At 47.5% G+C, this 17,677-nt stretch overlaps 1 protein-coding gene and 1 non-coding gene across 3 annotated transcripts; one reads left to right on the plus strand and one right to left on the minus strand.

The window, feature by feature from the left end:
• Positions 1–1,648: 1,648 nt before the first annotated feature.
• On the minus strand, positions 1,649–13,364 carry Creg1 (cellular repressor of E1A stimulated genes 1). Of its 2 annotated transcripts, none has more exons than XM_041663089.1 (4): positions 12,968–13,364; positions 7,936–8,055; positions 6,625–6,809; positions 1,649–1,924 (listed from the first exon to the last, which is right to left on the minus strand). In XM_041663089.1, the coding sequence occupies exons 1-4, from the start codon at positions 13,319–13,321 to the stop codon at positions 1,921–1,923; spliced, it is 663 nt and encodes a 220-aa protein (XP_041519023.1). In that variant the 5' UTR covers positions 13,322–13,364; the 3' UTR covers positions 1,649–1,920. The 2 variants fall into 2 exon arrangements, with proteins under 2 accessions (XP_041519023.1, XP_041519022.1); XM_041663088.1 differs by having other exon boundaries at positions 6,621–6,809.
• Positions 13,365–16,921: 3,557 nt separating this feature from the next.
• LOC121455489 lies at positions 16,922–17,052 on the plus strand. The gene has a single exon (XR_005975512.1). It is a non-coding gene; the product is annotated as a small nucleolar RNA SNORA48 (small nucleolar RNA).
• The last annotated feature ends 625 nt before the right edge of the window (positions 17,053–17,677 follow it).

A 17,677-nucleotide genomic window follows, 5' to 3' on the forward strand; every position in this document is an offset into this window, starting at 1 on the left:
ATGCCGAGGACAGAAGTCACAGTGAGCGGGAAGAAAAAGAGAAAACCTGGGAGATGCCCTCAACCCGGTTCTGCCGAGCACGCCGGAGCCCAGACCTAGACTCCGACATTCTCCACATTCTAGGACATGATGAGCTCTTGGAAAAGAGCGGCGTGATTCCCTCCGAGTCCTGGAGCAAGTGCTGACGTAGGAGTGTGGTTAAACGAGAACACTGGCTGAGCAGTGCAGTGAAGCTTTGGAACAAACATCTGGATCTCTGAAAGCAGTCCAACACACCTCGTTAAAATAACGCTTTTAATTGTTAATGGCTTGAATGACAAGACTCTGGCTGTTTACTATAATTCTTTTTCTTGAAAAGTCATTTGCAGGATTTGTTTAGTTTATCATCTATTTTTCCAGCATTATGGCTCCTATTTAACTTCTTTTTGTAGGGGTCAGTGGTTTGATACCCCACACTTCATTAAAAGGACTCTTACTTCATCTGAGATCATGCATACGGGAGACGAAGCTACCTAGTACACCCTCTGAAGAAACGTTTTAAAATGAGCTATTTTTAATTGTGTGTATGTGAGTGTCTATGTGTGTGCTGGTGCCCCCAGAGGCCGGAGGGATTTGATTCCAGAGCTGGAGTTCTGAGCAGCTGTGTCTGCCTGAGCCTTGGACCAGTTCCTCCGCGAGAGCAGTCCACATTCTTAGATGCTGAGCCGTCCCTCTAGCCCAGAAACAGTTTGTTTGTTTTGTTTTTTCGAGACAAGGTTTCTCTGTGGCTTTGGAGCCTGTCCTGGAACTAGCTCTTGTAGACCAGGCTGGTCTCGAACTCACAGAGATCTGCCTGCCTCTGCCTCCCAAGTGCGCCACCACCACCCAGCTCCAGAAACATTTTTTTTAATGCCATGTTACCAAGTTATCTCCCACAGATGGATGACTCTGGAAGCAGGGCCAGGAGCTCTGAGATACAGAGTATCTGAGGAAGGCTTGGGCTGTGGTTGGTGCCTGGGCTAATTCCTCTTGTAATTCTTTTAATTCTTCTTTTGAAAAAAAAAATCTAACACAGACAAATTCCTTTCCTTTCCTTCTGCAATCCTTTTCATGCAAATAAAACATATTGTTTTGGTTTTTGTTCATTTGTTTCAATGCTGGGGACGAGGCCCAGGGCCCCACGCATGCTGGGCAAGCGTGCCATCAAGCGAGCTGCCCCTGGGCCCCAGCCCATGTGTATATGTTTTGAAGGACGAAGAATGAATATTCAGTGCCTACTTAGGTGGAAGATGAAAACAGGAAACATTTCTGACTTCTTTGCTCTGGGTAACTATGACTTTGGAACATGAGACATTCGCGGAGTTTTACAGAAGACACTTTTGTCCTGTGCGGGATCAGCCCTACAAGCCGACGTGACTAGGGAGTCCACTCCTTCCACATCTGAAGGGTTCACACAGCACTCTGTATCCGGGGCATACCCTCTGCTCAGGTCTCCACTCCAAGCTCCTCTGCACAGGCTCCAGAGGCAGCTGGGTGAAGGGGTCACCCTCCAGGCACAGTGGCCATCTGGAATAAAGCACCTGGACTTGGTACCTCAAGTGCCGATGGGCAATCTACACCTGGTCTACATTGCCCATCTATGGCCACAACTGAAGGAAAACACTGTGGATAGATGAAAGAAAAAAATCCTTGATCAGAATGAATGGCATTTTTCTGTGAAAATGGCTTCAAAACACAAGTTTTAAATCCAGCAACCCATCTTCCAAGAGACCCCACTCTAGGACCAACAGCATTCTGTAAACAGGCAAGCAAACAAGATCAACCAGCGGGTGGCAGAGTCCGCTGACAGCCCAGGAAAGCTGCAGACAACAGCAAGCCCTTTAAGTGTATGGAGCCCTCTACGGCTCTTTGCTGGGGTGGGTCGGTTCACCATATTCTGCTTCACCTGGAAACAAAAAGAGAGACAAACAGTTATCTTATTAGTTGGGTGGGCCACTCTTAACAGTTCATGTGTTTCCAAGAAAGACTAGAGAAACACTCAGGACCTAAAAGTTTAATGTTTTAAGTTAATTTCAGTGACTCCCGTTCGTGGTTTTAGTAAATGCGGGACAGGGCCCAAGGCCCAAGGATAATCTTTTAAGGAGCTCCTCTGCTCTCCGTGGATGATTCTGACATCTCGGTCAATGTCACAGGTCGCTAGCAGGACTCACTGCCAGCAGGACTTCATTCAAAACGAATTTTTGAAGGTTTAAAAAGAAAAACAAACACAGGGCAGGGGGTGTAGCCCAGGCGAGAGGGCGCTCGCCTGGTATTCACAGAACTCTGAGTTTGATGAACTCACAAGGTGGCTCACTCTGGAGGTGGAGGTAGGAGGAGCAGGAGCTCAAGGTTATCCTTGGCTATATAGAGAAGTTTTAGACTAGCCTGGGCTACAAAAGACTCTGGGGGTGGGGGGGTGGGCAGAAACCTTTACAACACAAAAGGAGTCCTGACCAGTAAAACAAGAGAGAGGTGACTGGCCGACACCAATTGGTACTGGGCCCAGCTAGGAGGTGACCTTGTCTGTCTTTCTGTTCTGACTGGGGTTAACAGACCACAGGTCCAGCCGTGACAAGCTCCATAGAGACCTGAGTCTCAGTAGTTTACCCTGAGGCAATACCTGGTTCCAATAAAGACCACAAACTGAGATTACCCAGGCACCACCCAGGAACTGACCGCCCAAAGAAACATTTCAACTTTTGTAGACAGGATCACCTGCCAGCACACACCCGTCGCCTTTTACCAGGACACCCCTAGACAAATGTCAGCCAATTAGGGTTCGAAACCTTACAAATCCCTCACCCCCACCTTTGCTACTATAAAAACCCAACTCCAACTGAGATGGGGGCTCTCCGATCACGCCAAACGTTGGAGAGACCGAGTTTTCAAAATTGTATAAGAATAAAGGCTCTTAGCCGGGCGGTGGTGGCGCACGCCTTTAATCCCAGCACTCGGGAGGCAGAGGCAGGCGGATCTCTGTGAGTTCGAGGCCAGCCTGGACTACAAGAGTTAGTGCCAGGACAGGCTCCAAAAAAGCTACGGAGAAACCCTGTCTCGAAAAAAAAAAAAAAAAAAAAAAAAAAAGAATAAAGGCTCTTTGTTTTTACACATGGGACTCGGTCTCCTGCTGGTTTTGGGGGTACTCTGTGATCTGGGCATAACATATACAACGAGGAAATCTCTGCCTCAGTCTTGGTAAGAGACATCCGAGTGATAAAGTGAAGCCTGTGAAAAGCTGCCTCTAGGACGTCAGCAAACGCCTCAAGAAGTCCTTCAAACCTTCACTCAACAGGCAAGTTAGCAGACCGGCTTGGTCCAGCAACCCAATGACGCAGGTCATTTAGTTAGGTCTGGTGTCAGCCCTGCCCTCCAGGTTCCTGTGTGGACACTTTCTCAGGACACCATTCATTCCAGTGTCCCAGCCAGCAGCTGCAGGCAGAAGACCCTGTGCTGTTTAGAGAAACAGCATCTTCTGAGATGGATCTGGGCAAACTCCAGAATGCCATGAGGACCCCATTAGTGGCTCCTGAGAATGGACAGACCACAGTCCTCACAGGTACAATTGTCCACTCCCCGGACTGTGACACGGTCCTAGCAGCAAACGGCAGTAAAGAGCTAGGAGGAAGTCTCAGTCAAAGATTAAAGTAGCAATCAGTGGCCAGAGGTACCCACAGCAGTTTTTAGATGCCTTCCTTCCATAGTACTGCACAGCAGGGGACGCCTGGCCCTGCTCTCCCATCCTCCCCTCAGGACCAGACCAAAGGTTCCCTCTTATCTCTGAGCTGCAGAAAAGCACTTACCCACTACATAACAGAGGTGGGGGCCTCTATTTTACTCACTCAGAGCAGAGACTTATGGGAAAACATAATTTTATTTTGTTATTAAAGTAAGCACTGCCCAGGGCATGTTATTTACACAGAGATAACTGCACTACGGAGATTGTGATGTCCCGGGAAGGAAAACTCTAACCTCAAAGAGCGGCCCATCATTCTTGCTGTCAGTCTCCTTGATAATATGGTGCGTGGTGATGATCTCGGCAATTGCTACCTCCACATCCTATAACGGAAGATGCTTGGCCAGCCCAGAGGAGGGTCAGAGGCCCTGTGCCTCTCTCCCGCACACACAGCAGCAAAATCAACGCTAGGAAGGCTGAGTTCTTCACTCAGACGATTGAAAGACTTTGTTCCAATCAAGTGCCAATCAGCAGCTGCTTCCCCAACACCTGCTGTGGGCTGGGCCATGCACTACCCTCAGCTCTGCTCAGACTACAGGGGCAGGAACACAATAGAACCCTGAGCTTTGCTGTTAAAAATTACAACCACTGGGGTAGGGTGGGGGCTACATAGTTTCACCTGCGTTGTTCCGTAATAGAATGAGACAAACACTAAGAATTTAAGCTCCAGACTTAGAATGGTCTGGTCCCCCAAGAAATTCCTTTTCCCAAGGTCAGGCATTATCTCAGAGACTTGAAGAAAGTTCCTACTTGCTAAAAAGGAAATTATTCTTCTCTCCTGCAAGAGGAACTGTGGCTCTTAACAGAACTGTGGTACCTAAGACAAGGTTAATGCTGCCTCTCTTAAACTCTTAATCTCTGCTCACAAACCTTACCCCAGCTCACAAGCCCCACCCCAGCTCACAAGCCCCACCCCAGCTCACAAGCCCTTTTCCCTGTTCTCATTTAACTCTAGAAATGTTTTCCCTGTTGCTTCTCCTTGCTTTCCCAGGAGACAGCCTTGGCAATTTGGCATAAACTTCCCTTTCCACCCAAGGAGCTGCTATTTTGGTTTCTTTACTGCACCCATTTTCATTCAGGCACGACATATAAATCTACCTGACTATCCTCACCCATCTCCCTACAGAACTGTCAGTCATCACAAACAGGAAGTGAACTAAAAATGAACTTGGAGTGGCAGCCCCAGCAACAGCAGCACCTGGTTCGGAGTCCCTGGCTTCTGTGCTAGGATGCTTTCGTTTGAATCCCAGCACTGCCACCTCCTGGCCGAAAGGCATTGAGCAAGCCTGGCAGGTGCTTCATTTTACAGCCTGGGGATCACTGCTTGCTTTATCCGGGTGTGGTGAGGAACTAACCTAATCACGTGAAGCACAGCACCAACCGGTAAAACATGTTCAACAGACTCTAGCTGCGACTGTTAGTGTCGTCATTATCAGCTCTCAAGCTTGCAGAGGTCACATATAGCCAAATTCCTATTGCCACTTAGGAAATACTCTGTCCCCTGAACCTTGACCTCACTCCAGATCTGATTGTCCTCTTCTTCCTGCCCCAGTCCATCTTTGGAGCCTGATTCTCGGCTGCTTTCAGACAAGATGGTACTGGGGACCAAACCTTGGACTGCTGAGCTATGTCTCCAGTCGTTGCTAATTCTACTATTTTTATTTTGTAATGCTGAGATTCATGCCCAAGCCCCAGGTCCCAGCTGCTGAACTTACACCTCCAGCACCCCTACCCCACCCCATCTCCTTTCTCTCCACGGGCTCCTTTGGTCCCAACTTCATCACCTCCAGAGGAATAAACCACATCTCCCCACAGGCATCCCGGTGATGCTGGCAGGAAAGGGTCACTTGCTCAGACTCAGATGTGGTGCATGCAGCACAGGCCAGAGCAGCAAGCCATGCATACCGTCTACAGTCCCACAGGCACAGGTAGCCCAGACCCCAGGGGGAGTTCATGGGCAACGGTGACCTGAATGAAACTCCCCCCACCTTCTCATTGAGCTCTAAGTGAAATTTGTTATTCCTTCAGGGATGATTGCAGATGATAAACCATAGACGTGACAGGGTATCTGTGACCGTCTCCAACAGCAATAGAGAAATCAAAGATCCCTTGAAATTGTACTATGATTATGGTGTGGTAAACGTTATATAGTCTCTCGTTTCCACTACTTTGAGAGTTATGGGCTCATTACTAGAATCCTCATTGTTTGTTTTTGTTTGAAACACAGTTTCACATAACCCAGGCTGACTTCAGCCTCACCATGTAGCTGAGGCTGGCCTTGAATTCCTAATCCAAGTGGTTGTCTCTGCCTCCCAAGGACTGGGGTTACAGGTATATGTCATTACTAGATTTTTTTCTTTTTTCTTTTCGGTTTTTCAGGACAGGGTTTCTCTGTGTAACAGTCCTGGCTGTCCTGGAACTCACTGTAGACCAGGCTGGCTTCAAACTCACAGAGATCCGCCTGCCTCTGCCTCCCAAGTGCTAGGATTAAAGGCGTGTGCCACCACTGCCCAGCGTGATTACTAGATTTTACACTATTTAATGTTAATTCAGAAGCTTACCAATGCTGTATCACACATTTAAAAGTATTTTATAGGTATATTTTAAGAGTTGTTCTGTGTTTGGTTGATCTCACTATATAGCTCTGGCTGTCCTAGAACTCACCAAGATCTCCCCTGCTTCTACCTTCCAAGTGCTGGCATTAAAGGGATGCAGTACTGTGCCTGGCTTCTTTTGTCACCTATGTATTTTATTATTTTAAGAGTGGATCCTAGATTATGCAAGGGTCTGCATCATATGAAACGTTAAACCCCCTCGCCTTGGGAGGCTGGGAAGGATGATGCCGGACAGGTGAGAAATGTATACTCACTTACTGCAAGGTGACATTAAAATATTCTTCAGGTGTCACGACTTTCGGTCCACCAAAGTAGTCCAAGACCCAGATGTTGGTTATATTTAACTTTGCAAAGAACCAATTATGGCTGGAAGGCCAAGTCTTCATCTCAGGGTGTCGCAGGAATAACGAATTCTTCGCATAGTCTGCTTCCTTCTCATTCACCTGAAGGATAAACCGGGGAGAAACAGGCTGACTCCTGGATTTCTCCTTCACTAACAATGTGTGGTTCTCACACCACACACCCTGCCTGAGAACTTATTCAGCTGCAAATCCTGGTCTTCAGACTCCAGAAGAAATGGAAGCTCGGAGAAAATGGACAACGATGATTTCACACTTGTAACGACACATGCATCAAAACAGACCATAAGGACCGAGATTCACTGCTCAACAGTGAGCCTGAGCTTCCACTGTACCGGCTCAGATGCACTAGTGTCACCTGGGCCTGAGAGTAGCGTCCCACCCACCCCAGGATCTATCTGCACATGTGAAAAGCATGCGTGTGAAGGGTGAACATGCGTAGAAGTAACACGATGGGACCCAAGAGCATTTGTTACTTCCCGGCTTGCTCCTGTCAGTCAAGGACACCACCCACAGAGATATACCCACGAGAACGTCCAGACCTGAAGTCACAAAGGCCAGAAAGCAAATCACTGGCTAAGCAATAAGACTATGTACGTGACACCTGTCCACTGGCATTCCATAGATCTTTTTCTGTTTGGTTTTAGAGATGGAGTCTCACTATGAAGACCTAGCTGTCTGGCATTCACTATGTAGACCGGGCTGGTCTTGAACTCACAGATATCTGCCTGTCTCTGCCTCCTGGGTGCTTGGATTAGAAGCATGCACCACCACACTCAGCACTGTCGATCGTATCTAACCTCTTCTCTCCAGCACTCAGCCCAAGCTGTCCAGACATATTTCTAGTTAGTAACAGACACCCCTTTTATTGGTATCGAACATGGGAACATGGAACTCTCGTGAAATTAGAGAGCAATGGCTCTGTAAGAGCAGATATTTCTTAACAACAGTGTTTTTACATAGAATCTTCCAAATGTGACATGTTTGGCTTTAAGACATAGGTTCTTTGTCCCTTAAGAGTCCTACTGAACACCTACATGATGGACCCCCACCAGAGCCTTAAGTTCTTGGACTCACTGTTTATGTGAGAACGTGTTCTTACCACGCACCCACTAACAAATCAATTGCATGCTATTCTTCAAAGACTCCTTCCCTGTTTCTAATACCATGACATTCTGGCCCATCTCTCCTCGTGGAAGTCACCACTCACCTTGGTCACAGTTCCCGACAACATTATATGAACACACAAGGGACTCTGGGGATCAAATCCATGTTTCCTACAGAAGACAGTCTGTGCCAAAGACAGTGTCAGTGTAGCCTCTGGATGTTCCTGCAGAGAGAAAAACGAAGAGCCTTGCATGTGACCTGCGGTTTCTGGAGAGTACAATGCGAGCTGCAGATGTGCAGTCCCTCCAGGTATCGCACTTACACGGAACAGTGAACTGCAAGCCTCCCCGAAGAAGGGAAAACAGTCCGCAGGTGGAGACCGGTTCTGATCCCCACCAAGTGTGTGTGGAGAGGTGCCAGGTTTTAAATGAACAATCTACGGGGAATGTTTTAGCATATCTGTTATCTATGCCATAATTGTCAGAAGTATAAATACAGTATCCCCCAAACCAGGGCTGTTGATAGCCCTCACCGCAATATCTACAGGGTCAAACTCTAATAAAAAACGAAACCAAACAAAACAGTTCATAAAAAGCCACAGCTGCTTGAACAGCCTAATTACACAATTTAAACAAGAAAGTAGCTGAATCATGCTGCGGGGTTATCTCGTGACTGCAGAAGTTGTCACGTGATCTCCAAGAGGGAGAGTTGCTTATTCCCCTCCCAGCTTCTGTAACAAGAGAATTCTTCCCTCTGATTCAAACACTAAGGCAGAAAGACTCAATTCCTTTCTCTCCAGAACCCAACGTCCTTCCACAAGACTGCAAATTCACAACTGCCTTCACCCCGAGTGGTTTTGGGGTGAACTTTCCTATTTCACAATGGCCCACCAAAAACACAGAGTCTCAGAGACTCTCAGGAAAGAGGAAAACAGAAAGAGCTCAGAAGGCAAGAGCATGGACTGCTCTCCCACGGGGCCCAAGTTCGGTTCCCAGCACCCATGTCCAGTGGCTCACAACCACTTGTAACTTCAGTCCCAAGGAATCCTACATCTGCCCTATGACAGCGCCCACACACAGAGAGCCACAGTTAAAGTCAATCTTGCTGGACATGGTGGTGCATACCTTTAATCCTAGCTAAAATATTTGTTGTCTTCAAGCAAATGCCGAGAGGATCTTCCCCTTCTACTCACCACCCCCCCCAAAAGGGGGGGGGAACAAGGGAGAGAGCTCAGGTAAGGTTTCTTCCCTGTGAATTCCAGATCTGGTTGAGAAGTCAGACATAAGCAAAATCAGGATGGGAGCAGGAAGGTGTATTAAGGCAGAGGGAATGTAGACTGGGAAAGTATAAGACTCCATAGCCATTACAGAGAAAGCCAATGTAAGGGGAAGCCAAGGTATGGAGGGGCCGGGAGGAGGTGAGCAAGGCTCAAACCCCAGCTCAGGGTCTAGGTTGGTTTTCGCAGGCATCCTCAAGCAGCGCTTTCCAAAATTCCCTACAATTTGTTAAGATGACGATTCCTGCTACCAATCTGCACCCAAGGTTTTATTTATTTTACTATTTGTGTGTGTGCGTGCCTGTGTGTCCGTGTGCATGCGCGTGTGTCCCCATGTATGTGGGCAGATGTGGGTGTGGAGTCAGATGACACTGGATGTCTTCTTGGATCAACCTCTACCTTATGTCCTAAAGCAGGGAGGGTGTTTGTTCAACCCAGAAACTTCCCGCCTCCACTTGCCAAGCAGGGGGATTACAGGCCGACAGGTTGGCTTTCTATGTGGGCGCCAGGGATCTGAACCCTTGACACTTGCATGGCAAGCTCTTTTCTTGATGAGCCATCTCCCCAGCTCCCACACCCAGGGTGAGAAGCACTTGGGGTGATTCTTGAATAGCAGCGGGCAGCATTGGTTAAGCCCCTTGTGTGTTGGGCAACGCTGTATTTTGCTACTGTAAGTCTGGTGGGCAGGGTGGTCCAGACAGTTTAAGAGTTGTTTGAGAACTTCTTAGCTGGAAGTAGTGAGGACTTAGCCAAGCACAGGGTCAATGAAGGGGAAGGAGCAGAGATGGAAACAAAGGAAGCAGAAGAAAAACCGAGGGATGTGGAGAGGCAGTGAGAATTCTAACGTGTTTATTGAGAAAATAACTATTCCACAAGTCAGGACGCTGAGGGTTTCCGAGAAGAAGAGGGAAATGGAACTCCTATCTGACAGACACTAAATGAAGGCAATCAGGAATACAAGAGTCTGGTGAGGTCCAACATAAACACAAATGTGGAAGTAAATCCTAAGCAGAAGGAAAACCATGACTGTGCATATAATATTTAAAGTATCAGAAGAACCACGGGGTTAGAAACTGACTTGTTTTTAATAAGTCAAAGGGGAAAAGAAATCAGGAATAACCTGGTTATATCACAAGAGAGAAGTGCCAAGAAGGAAGGAAAGATAAAAATGATTTTGTTTTATTTGAGATAGGACCTTATATAGTCCAGCCAGGTCTTGAACTCACCAGATAGCAAAGAATAACTTTGAACTGCTAACCCTTCTGCCCCCACCTCCAAAATACTGAGACTATAGGCCTGTACCACCAAGCCTCCTTTCTGTAACACTGGGATACAGCTCAGCACTTCCAGCATCCTAGGCAAGCACTCTCTATCAATTTTACTTTTGACTCGCTGGCTCTACAGCCCAACTTGCTACTACATTATCAACCAGCACCAACAAATTCTTCCTATAAACATTTATTATACAAAAACATTACACACCGAAAAACTAGACAAGAGGAACACTCCAAAGGGAAGTAGACTCTAAACCTCACAACTTGTCTCTGAGGGCAATGTCTGGCATTTTACATGTCAGAAGTTCTTCTAACCTAATGGGAAGGCATGAAGAGACTCTTGCTGGTTGGAAGCAAGAAGAAGAGCAGAGCAGAAGCCAACTCTGGCTGGCTAACTGAGTCAGCATCCGTCACGTTCATATCATGAGCCTTGTATGTTCACATCTTTTCAATACCATCACCCAAGGAACTGAAACCTTGGGTGGGTTCCTCACATCTGCCTCTTTTCTACACATGAAGTAGCTCACTGAAGTCCTACCTTGATGGCCATGATCTAGGTGGCCACAAGTGAGCCCCGCTACCTCTAAAACTCAGTGTCTTCGTTTCTGCAGTGAGGATGACACCAGCACTCCCTAGACAACTCACAAATATAAATAAGATTACAGGTAATAGTGATGCTCCATCTGTCCCCTTCCTGACAGAATCATCAGCAGGCTTTGAGGGAACACAGGACACTGTTTCAGGGAAAAGTGTCTTGGAAGTGGGTGCATTTTGGGACCCCTTCTCAAGAGACCCGCGGGTCATTCGAGTGCCACCCCTGGAGTAGAGGGAATCTGTGAACAGCAGATGCCTAGAGGAGTGAGGAGGGCTGGGAAGAAGGAAACGGTGAACTGGGGTGAACATATCTGGGCTGGAGGAGGCAGCGGCTTCTATTCTTTTTGTTTCTCAAAAGATAAGCTCCGCCCCCACTCCCAGGGCTGCTAGATCTTCTGATTTTTTCACGAAGGTTAAGACACTTTAAATGTTAGAGTGCAGATTCTGTTTGCGATTTATCATGCATCTGTGGTCTGCGTGTGCGCACGTGCGTGTGTGTGTGCGCGTGCCTACGTGCGTGTCTGTGTTGTGTACATGTGAGGAGAGTGCAGATGTACCACAGGTGCACAGGTGTTAATGAGTGTATGGTGTGGCCCGGAGGTCAGCTATGGATGTCACTCCTCACAAGCTGGAGCCACCCAACTTGTTTTTTGAGACTTGAGACAAGGTCTCTCCCTGGGGCCTGAAGCTCACTGACTCAGCTAGGCTGGCTGGACAGGGAGCTGTGTCTGCCTGTCCAGTGAGGATCACAAGTACATACCTTCACACCTCGCTTTTTACATGGGTAACGAAGACCAAACGGTCCTCAAGCTTTTCTGGCATGTACTTTACCAACTGGGCTATTTCCCCAGCCCCTACAATCACAGTTTTAAAAGACAGCCTAGGCCTGGAGAGGTGGCTCAGCGGTTAAGAACACTGGCTGTTCTTCCAGATGTCCTGAGTTCAGTTCCCAGCAATCACATGGTGGCTCACAACCATCTGTAATGGGATCTGATGCCCTCTTCTGGCATGCAGGTGTACACTCATATATAAAATATAAATATATAAAATTAAAAAAAGAACAAAACAGATCTCTGTGTAGGCTGTAGGAAACTGGCCTCTGGTCCCAGTCTGTGTCCTGTTCTTTGAAGACAGGTGGATCTGAGGTGAGCTAGAGTTGGCCCCCTGGCTTTGCATATTGCTTAACCTCACGTCACCATGGGAACAGTCAAACCTACTCCTAAGAGTTATTCCAAGAGATAATAATAAATGCAAATGAGTGGAAATGAAAAGCTCTCAGCACACGGTGCCATGAGTGCTTGATTAAAAAGTCTGTTTCTCTCATCTGACTTTTACAAGCACGCAGTGTCTTCCCGACTTTGCTCCAAGCCAGGCTCCATTTCTAGGCACCTGTGTGGCTCTTCCCTCCCACAGCTTATCCTGGTCCCAGAGAGTAGGCAAAGGACAAAGAGGAACCAGCTCCTCCAAGAGTCGTGTTCTCCATCGAGGCCACTATGTTCTGTAGTCCAAAGAAGGCAGTCAACCTTCAGGTCCGGTAGTAGTTTCCCACTGCCGATAGGAAAGGTCTGGAGCGAGAGGAGAGAGGAACTCTGAAGTCACACAAGCCAAATGCTAAATAACTAGCCAACAATCTGTACGCTTTGTAAAGCTTCTGAATAACAAGTGGCCCGTTCGTGCAGAGACTGTCCCTTAAGATGATTCATGGCAATCGGAAGGGCGTAAAGTCCTCCAGGTACTGGCAAAGAATTTATCCCAAGTGGTTAGAACACTAACAAGCGAGTAGGAACATTCTGGAGCTGCCCAACATCTGGAATGCTACAATCTCTGCCCAGCCAGCGCCGGCCAGAAGGGACTGTCATCTGAGCTGAGTTCGAAATTCTTATCTCTAAGACCCACGCGCTCCGTAGCGAACTAAACTTCAGAGGTTCGCTCCCTGTGGCCGCCAGCCCCGCAGTGTCCAACCCGGGGAACCGCGCGTCCCACCGGCTCACCTGCAAGTCGCTCACTAGTTGCTGCATTGGGCTCAGGTACATGTAGGGCACGCCGCTGCCTGCGCCCGGGGGACCGTCACTGAAGGAGATGACGTCCGCGAAGGACCTACCGCGCACCGCCTCCAGCGTGGAGATAGTGGCCAGCGCGCCCCAGTCCGAGACGTGCGTCACGAAGCGGGCCACGCGCGGCGCGTCTTCTCGGGGTGGCAGCGGAGGCAGTCGCCAGCCCATGTCCCAGTCCCCGTGGTCCAGGCCCCCGCGACCCCGGGCCGGAGACACCAGTAATGCCACTAGCGCTGGCGCCAGAAGGGCGGCGAGCAGGGAGCGCGCAGGACGGAGAGCACTGCCAGCCATGGCGGAGTCTGCAGAGTCCCTGCCCTACGACCTGACTCTGCGGGGTAACTAGTGCCCTCCAAGGTCCCGCCCCTCCGAGAAGGCCAATCAGAGATGAGCAGGCCTAAGGGGCGTGGCCCCTTGCAGCCGGATCCACAGACACAAACGCTCGATTCGCTCCGTTTCGTGTTCATCTCCTTAAAGATTGCGAGTTTGCACCAGAGTCTTTTTTTTTCTTTTACAGACAGATAAGCCAGGTTTAGAAGAAATTAAATAACTTGGCTAAATCACGCAAAAGGCGAACTTCTTCTCGCACGCACCACCTTTTCTAATGTCTTTTAGTATGCGTGCCTGGCAACTGAGAGAAAAAGAGTTTTCTATGTATGCTCTTGTCTGTTTAATCCACTATTTTTGTTGTTTTGGGCTTTTGTTTTATTTTTCGAGACAGAGTTTCGTTGTGTAGCCCTGGCAGTTCTTGGAACTCATGCTGTAGACCAGGCTGGCCTCGAACTCACAGAAATCCACTTGTCTATGCACTCCAAGTGCTGGGTTAAACGCCTGCGCCCCCCCTCCCCCCCCCCCTCCAGGCCTGTTTACTCACTGTTAGCAAACAAACTTCCTTGTGGTAAAAGGCAGAAGAACGGAACTGGAGGAACTTACAGACTGCTGGCCCACGAGTGTCCTCAGATGTTACTGATTTTCAGTAACCCACTCAACACTTTGGTCATGCCTGTTTGAGATCTGTTAAGTCATCTAGCTTAGTTAAGTGCGTGGCTTCATGCATTCTTTGTCCTGGCTGTTATAATTTAAAACGAAGTGCACCAGAGAAAGACGACACCCAACAGAGCTCACATGGAGGGTTTATTTGTTTATTTATTTATAATTGGAGGAAAGGAAGTGGGAAAAGGGGAAGGGGAGAGACCAGCCTCTGGGGACAGGAGCAGCAGAAGAGAAGAGAGGCAGAGAGAGACGCAGAGAGAGAGAGAGAAGAGGGAAAAGACAGTAAGTGGGCAAAGCCCACCTTTTATAAGGGAACAAAGCAAATGTGCACAGGAGGTGCTCTTAGTGGGTGCAGCTAAGGACGTATCCTGTCAGGACCCTAAGGGCAGGCCAGTACAGATGCCTGAATACTAACACTGACAGGTCCTGCAAGCCGTTCTGGTCTCCATTCCACTACCCCGGGGAGTTAGAAAACATGTGTATACAACCTGGCCCACATCCTTCATCATTTTAAACTTTGGCCACTGTTAGAACATAGAACCTTTAAGCCTCACCCCATAAGCTAAATCAAGCCACGACTCTCCACAGCTCTCCCTAGGTGGGAGTTAGGAAGCAGTCTGTGCAGGGACTTGACAGTTTTTCTTAGCTTACGGTGCCTGGCTCCTTACCACATAGACCACACTGAACTAAATCGTGAGATGGAAACGTCCTGCCACCTCTAGAAGGCTGTAAAAATCAGGCTTCCCCTTTATTCTTCTTAGCTTATGGTGCCTGGCTCCTTATCAGCAATCAGAAGCTCCCTTTTGGCTGCCCTAACTAACTCAATCAAAACAAACTAACTCATCCTAACTCGGGGGGGGTTTCCCCTCTTCCCTTTATAAACTTCCATTTGCCTATGGGCCTTGTCTGTCTCCTCCCTATCCAGACACAGTCCTTTGTATCCCACCCTCCCCTTCCTTCAATCCACACCCCCCCCAACAAATACCCCTTCCCCTTATTGTCTGTTCTTCCCTTCCCCTTCTCCTTTGTCCTCTATCTCCCGTGTTTGTCTATCATTCCCTGCCCTTTGTCCCTCTGGGGCAAATAAATCTCCTTTGTGCTAAGAACTTGGTCTTGGTGTGTCCTGTGCCAAGTCTGGCCCTTTCAGTGTGTACTTCACACAGTGGTACCAGTGTGAGGATTTGCCTGTGTTAATCTGGTGATACCATGCCTTCCAAGGCTTCATTGCTTGACTGCAGTGGTTTCCTTCAGAGCTGTGAGCAACAGGTGTGTGAGCCAAATCTCACCTCCCCTTCCTTTCTGAAGGCCAGCCTCCCTACCTTCCGCCAACTTCTGAGGCTATTCAGCAGAACGTGACCCTGCACTCTGAACAAGAGCCCACAGTTCCCTCTGGTAACCAATCTCTGTCACACTGATTTCTACACTTAGCTAAGAGTAGTGTCAACAATGCTCGGTCCAAGATGACTTGCTTTTCAGCCAGAGTTTAGGAGAACCTCAAACTAAGTGGAAAACTAAGCAGGAGCCATTTCAAGAGAAGAAAGTGAGGAACCCACCTAAAAAAAAAATCCATAAATAGTGTGAGTGCTTATCTATTAGAAACAGCTCATCCTCAGTGTGTTAAGGAAAAGGTTCACAGAGCCGAACTTGGAGTTCCAACCAACCTACCACTAGCAAGTCAAGTGTCCATGGCTCTTTGACTTTACTTTTAGATCTCAGTTGTTCTTGTTCAAAATTTGGAGCTGAAAGATAGTCATGGTAGTGCCTGCCTTTGATCCATCACTATATAGACTTTGTCTCTCCTGCTTCTGGCCCAAAAGAGAAAAAAAAATTGGATTAGCTGCTGCTTTAGACTCTTCCTTCACCTTTATCCCCTATTTTCCATTTAGTGGTGAAATATGAGACTTTTTAAAGTTTCGGATACAGATTGTTTTACAAGAGGATAAACCACTTTTCATTTATTGATATACCTCTTACTGTTATGGTAAAATGCTGCAGGTCCCCAAGTGGCAGTAGTGGGCAGCGGGCCATGGAGGCGGCTGGTCCCAGGCAACTCCGGAGCTGTGCAGCGGGTGAGAGACAGAGACCTATTAAGCACGCCATGCAGATAAAGTGGGTATTTATTTATTTATTTAGTTGGTTATGGGAGGGAAAGGGATAGGGGAGAAGGGAAAAGAGCAGAGAGAGAGAAAAAGAGAGAGAGAAACTGAGGGGGTGGGGAAGGGGAGAAGTGGGGAAGAAGGAGAGAGGCAGAACTTTCCTCTTTAGGAGAGAGATGGAAAGGAAGAAGCTCAGGCTGGAAGCAGAAGAAAGGAAGATCCACTTGCCTTGGTGGAATGAGGGTGGGTGGGTGGGTTGGGGCTTGTCTCTTAAAGGGACAGGACAGACCATTACATTTACTGCTGGCACACAAAATAGCAAGAGTTTTCTATTACAGTTCCATTACAAAACAAGTGCTTAGAGCTTGCTCTCACATGTCACACTGGGAAAAGAAGGTCTACAAACCCTCCAGGAGTTAGGTATGTCTCCGTAGTTTTTATCCTTATACTTGCTGTTCCGGTGCTCCAAACACATGTCATTCTGTACTGCCTGTTTCCCATGTACACCTCAGTGAATCAGAAGTCACTTTACAAGAGTGCCCTTGAGCCCAGCTTCTTTTTAAAAATTTTATTATTTCCTGTGAATGAATGAGTGTGCATGTATACACACACACACGCATGCACACACATACATATATACATGCTGGTGCCCTCAGGGTAGAAAAGAGCCTCGGAGGTCCTAGAACTGGAGTTACAGACAGTTCTAAGCCATTTGGATGATGGGAAACAAACCTTGGTCCTCTGCAAGAGCAGCCAGTGCTCTCGACTACTGAGCCATCTCCCCAGTCCTAAAAACCTAGCTTCTAGTCCCTGGCAATGGGCAAAGAGACACCTTGGTCTTATATCAGCCAGGGACAGAGCAGATGGAGTCCTTTGTTCATCCTAGCTTGGTGCCTATCTTGGTGGCCAAAGCTGTTTCATGCCTAGGGCACATAAGAAAAAAAAAAAAAAAAATATATATATATATATATATATATATATATATATATATATATAAACCTAGCTTCTTAACTCATGTGGTGATCATGAAAAATTTGATAATAGTAAAATCAATTGAAAATTAAGCTCATAATGAATCTGAGGCCTTTTTAGTAGTGCGTATCTGTGTTGCCTCAAGACTTCGCCATAATCTTGATCTGAAGCACACAACATGCACACTTCATGCTCAACACATGAGTCATCTTAGCGTGAAATGCCCACAGACACTGCCTGAAGCACCTTGGCTCCAGCTGCAGATTGATGCTTGCTAAAATTGCAAGGTTTTTACTGGATGTGCAAAGTTGTTTCCCCTTTATAGAAACAGAAAAAATTTGTTTGATTATGGAAAACAAAGTCTTCTTATCATTGTTCCTTATCATGTTAATATCAAATTAGTGTAACTTTAGATTGTTTTGTGTCGTAATGTTTGACCTTAAAAAGCTGCTACTTGAGTTGCTTGAGTATCATTTTAAAATGGTCAGTGAACTTGGGTTTGGGATTAGGGTGAAATTTCTAACAGTTTCAAGAAGTGGCAGAGACATACTTCTGTCATTGTATGACAATGTATATGAGAAGGTGTTCT

Source organism: Microtus oregoni, unplaced genomic scaffold (assembly GCF_018167655.1).
Source record: "Microtus oregoni isolate MIOR12 unplaced genomic scaffold, Mior012 000013F_ref0000133, whole genome shotgun sequence".
Classification (NCBI taxonomy): domain Eukaryota; kingdom Metazoa; phylum Chordata; class Mammalia; order Rodentia; family Cricetidae; genus Microtus; species Microtus oregoni.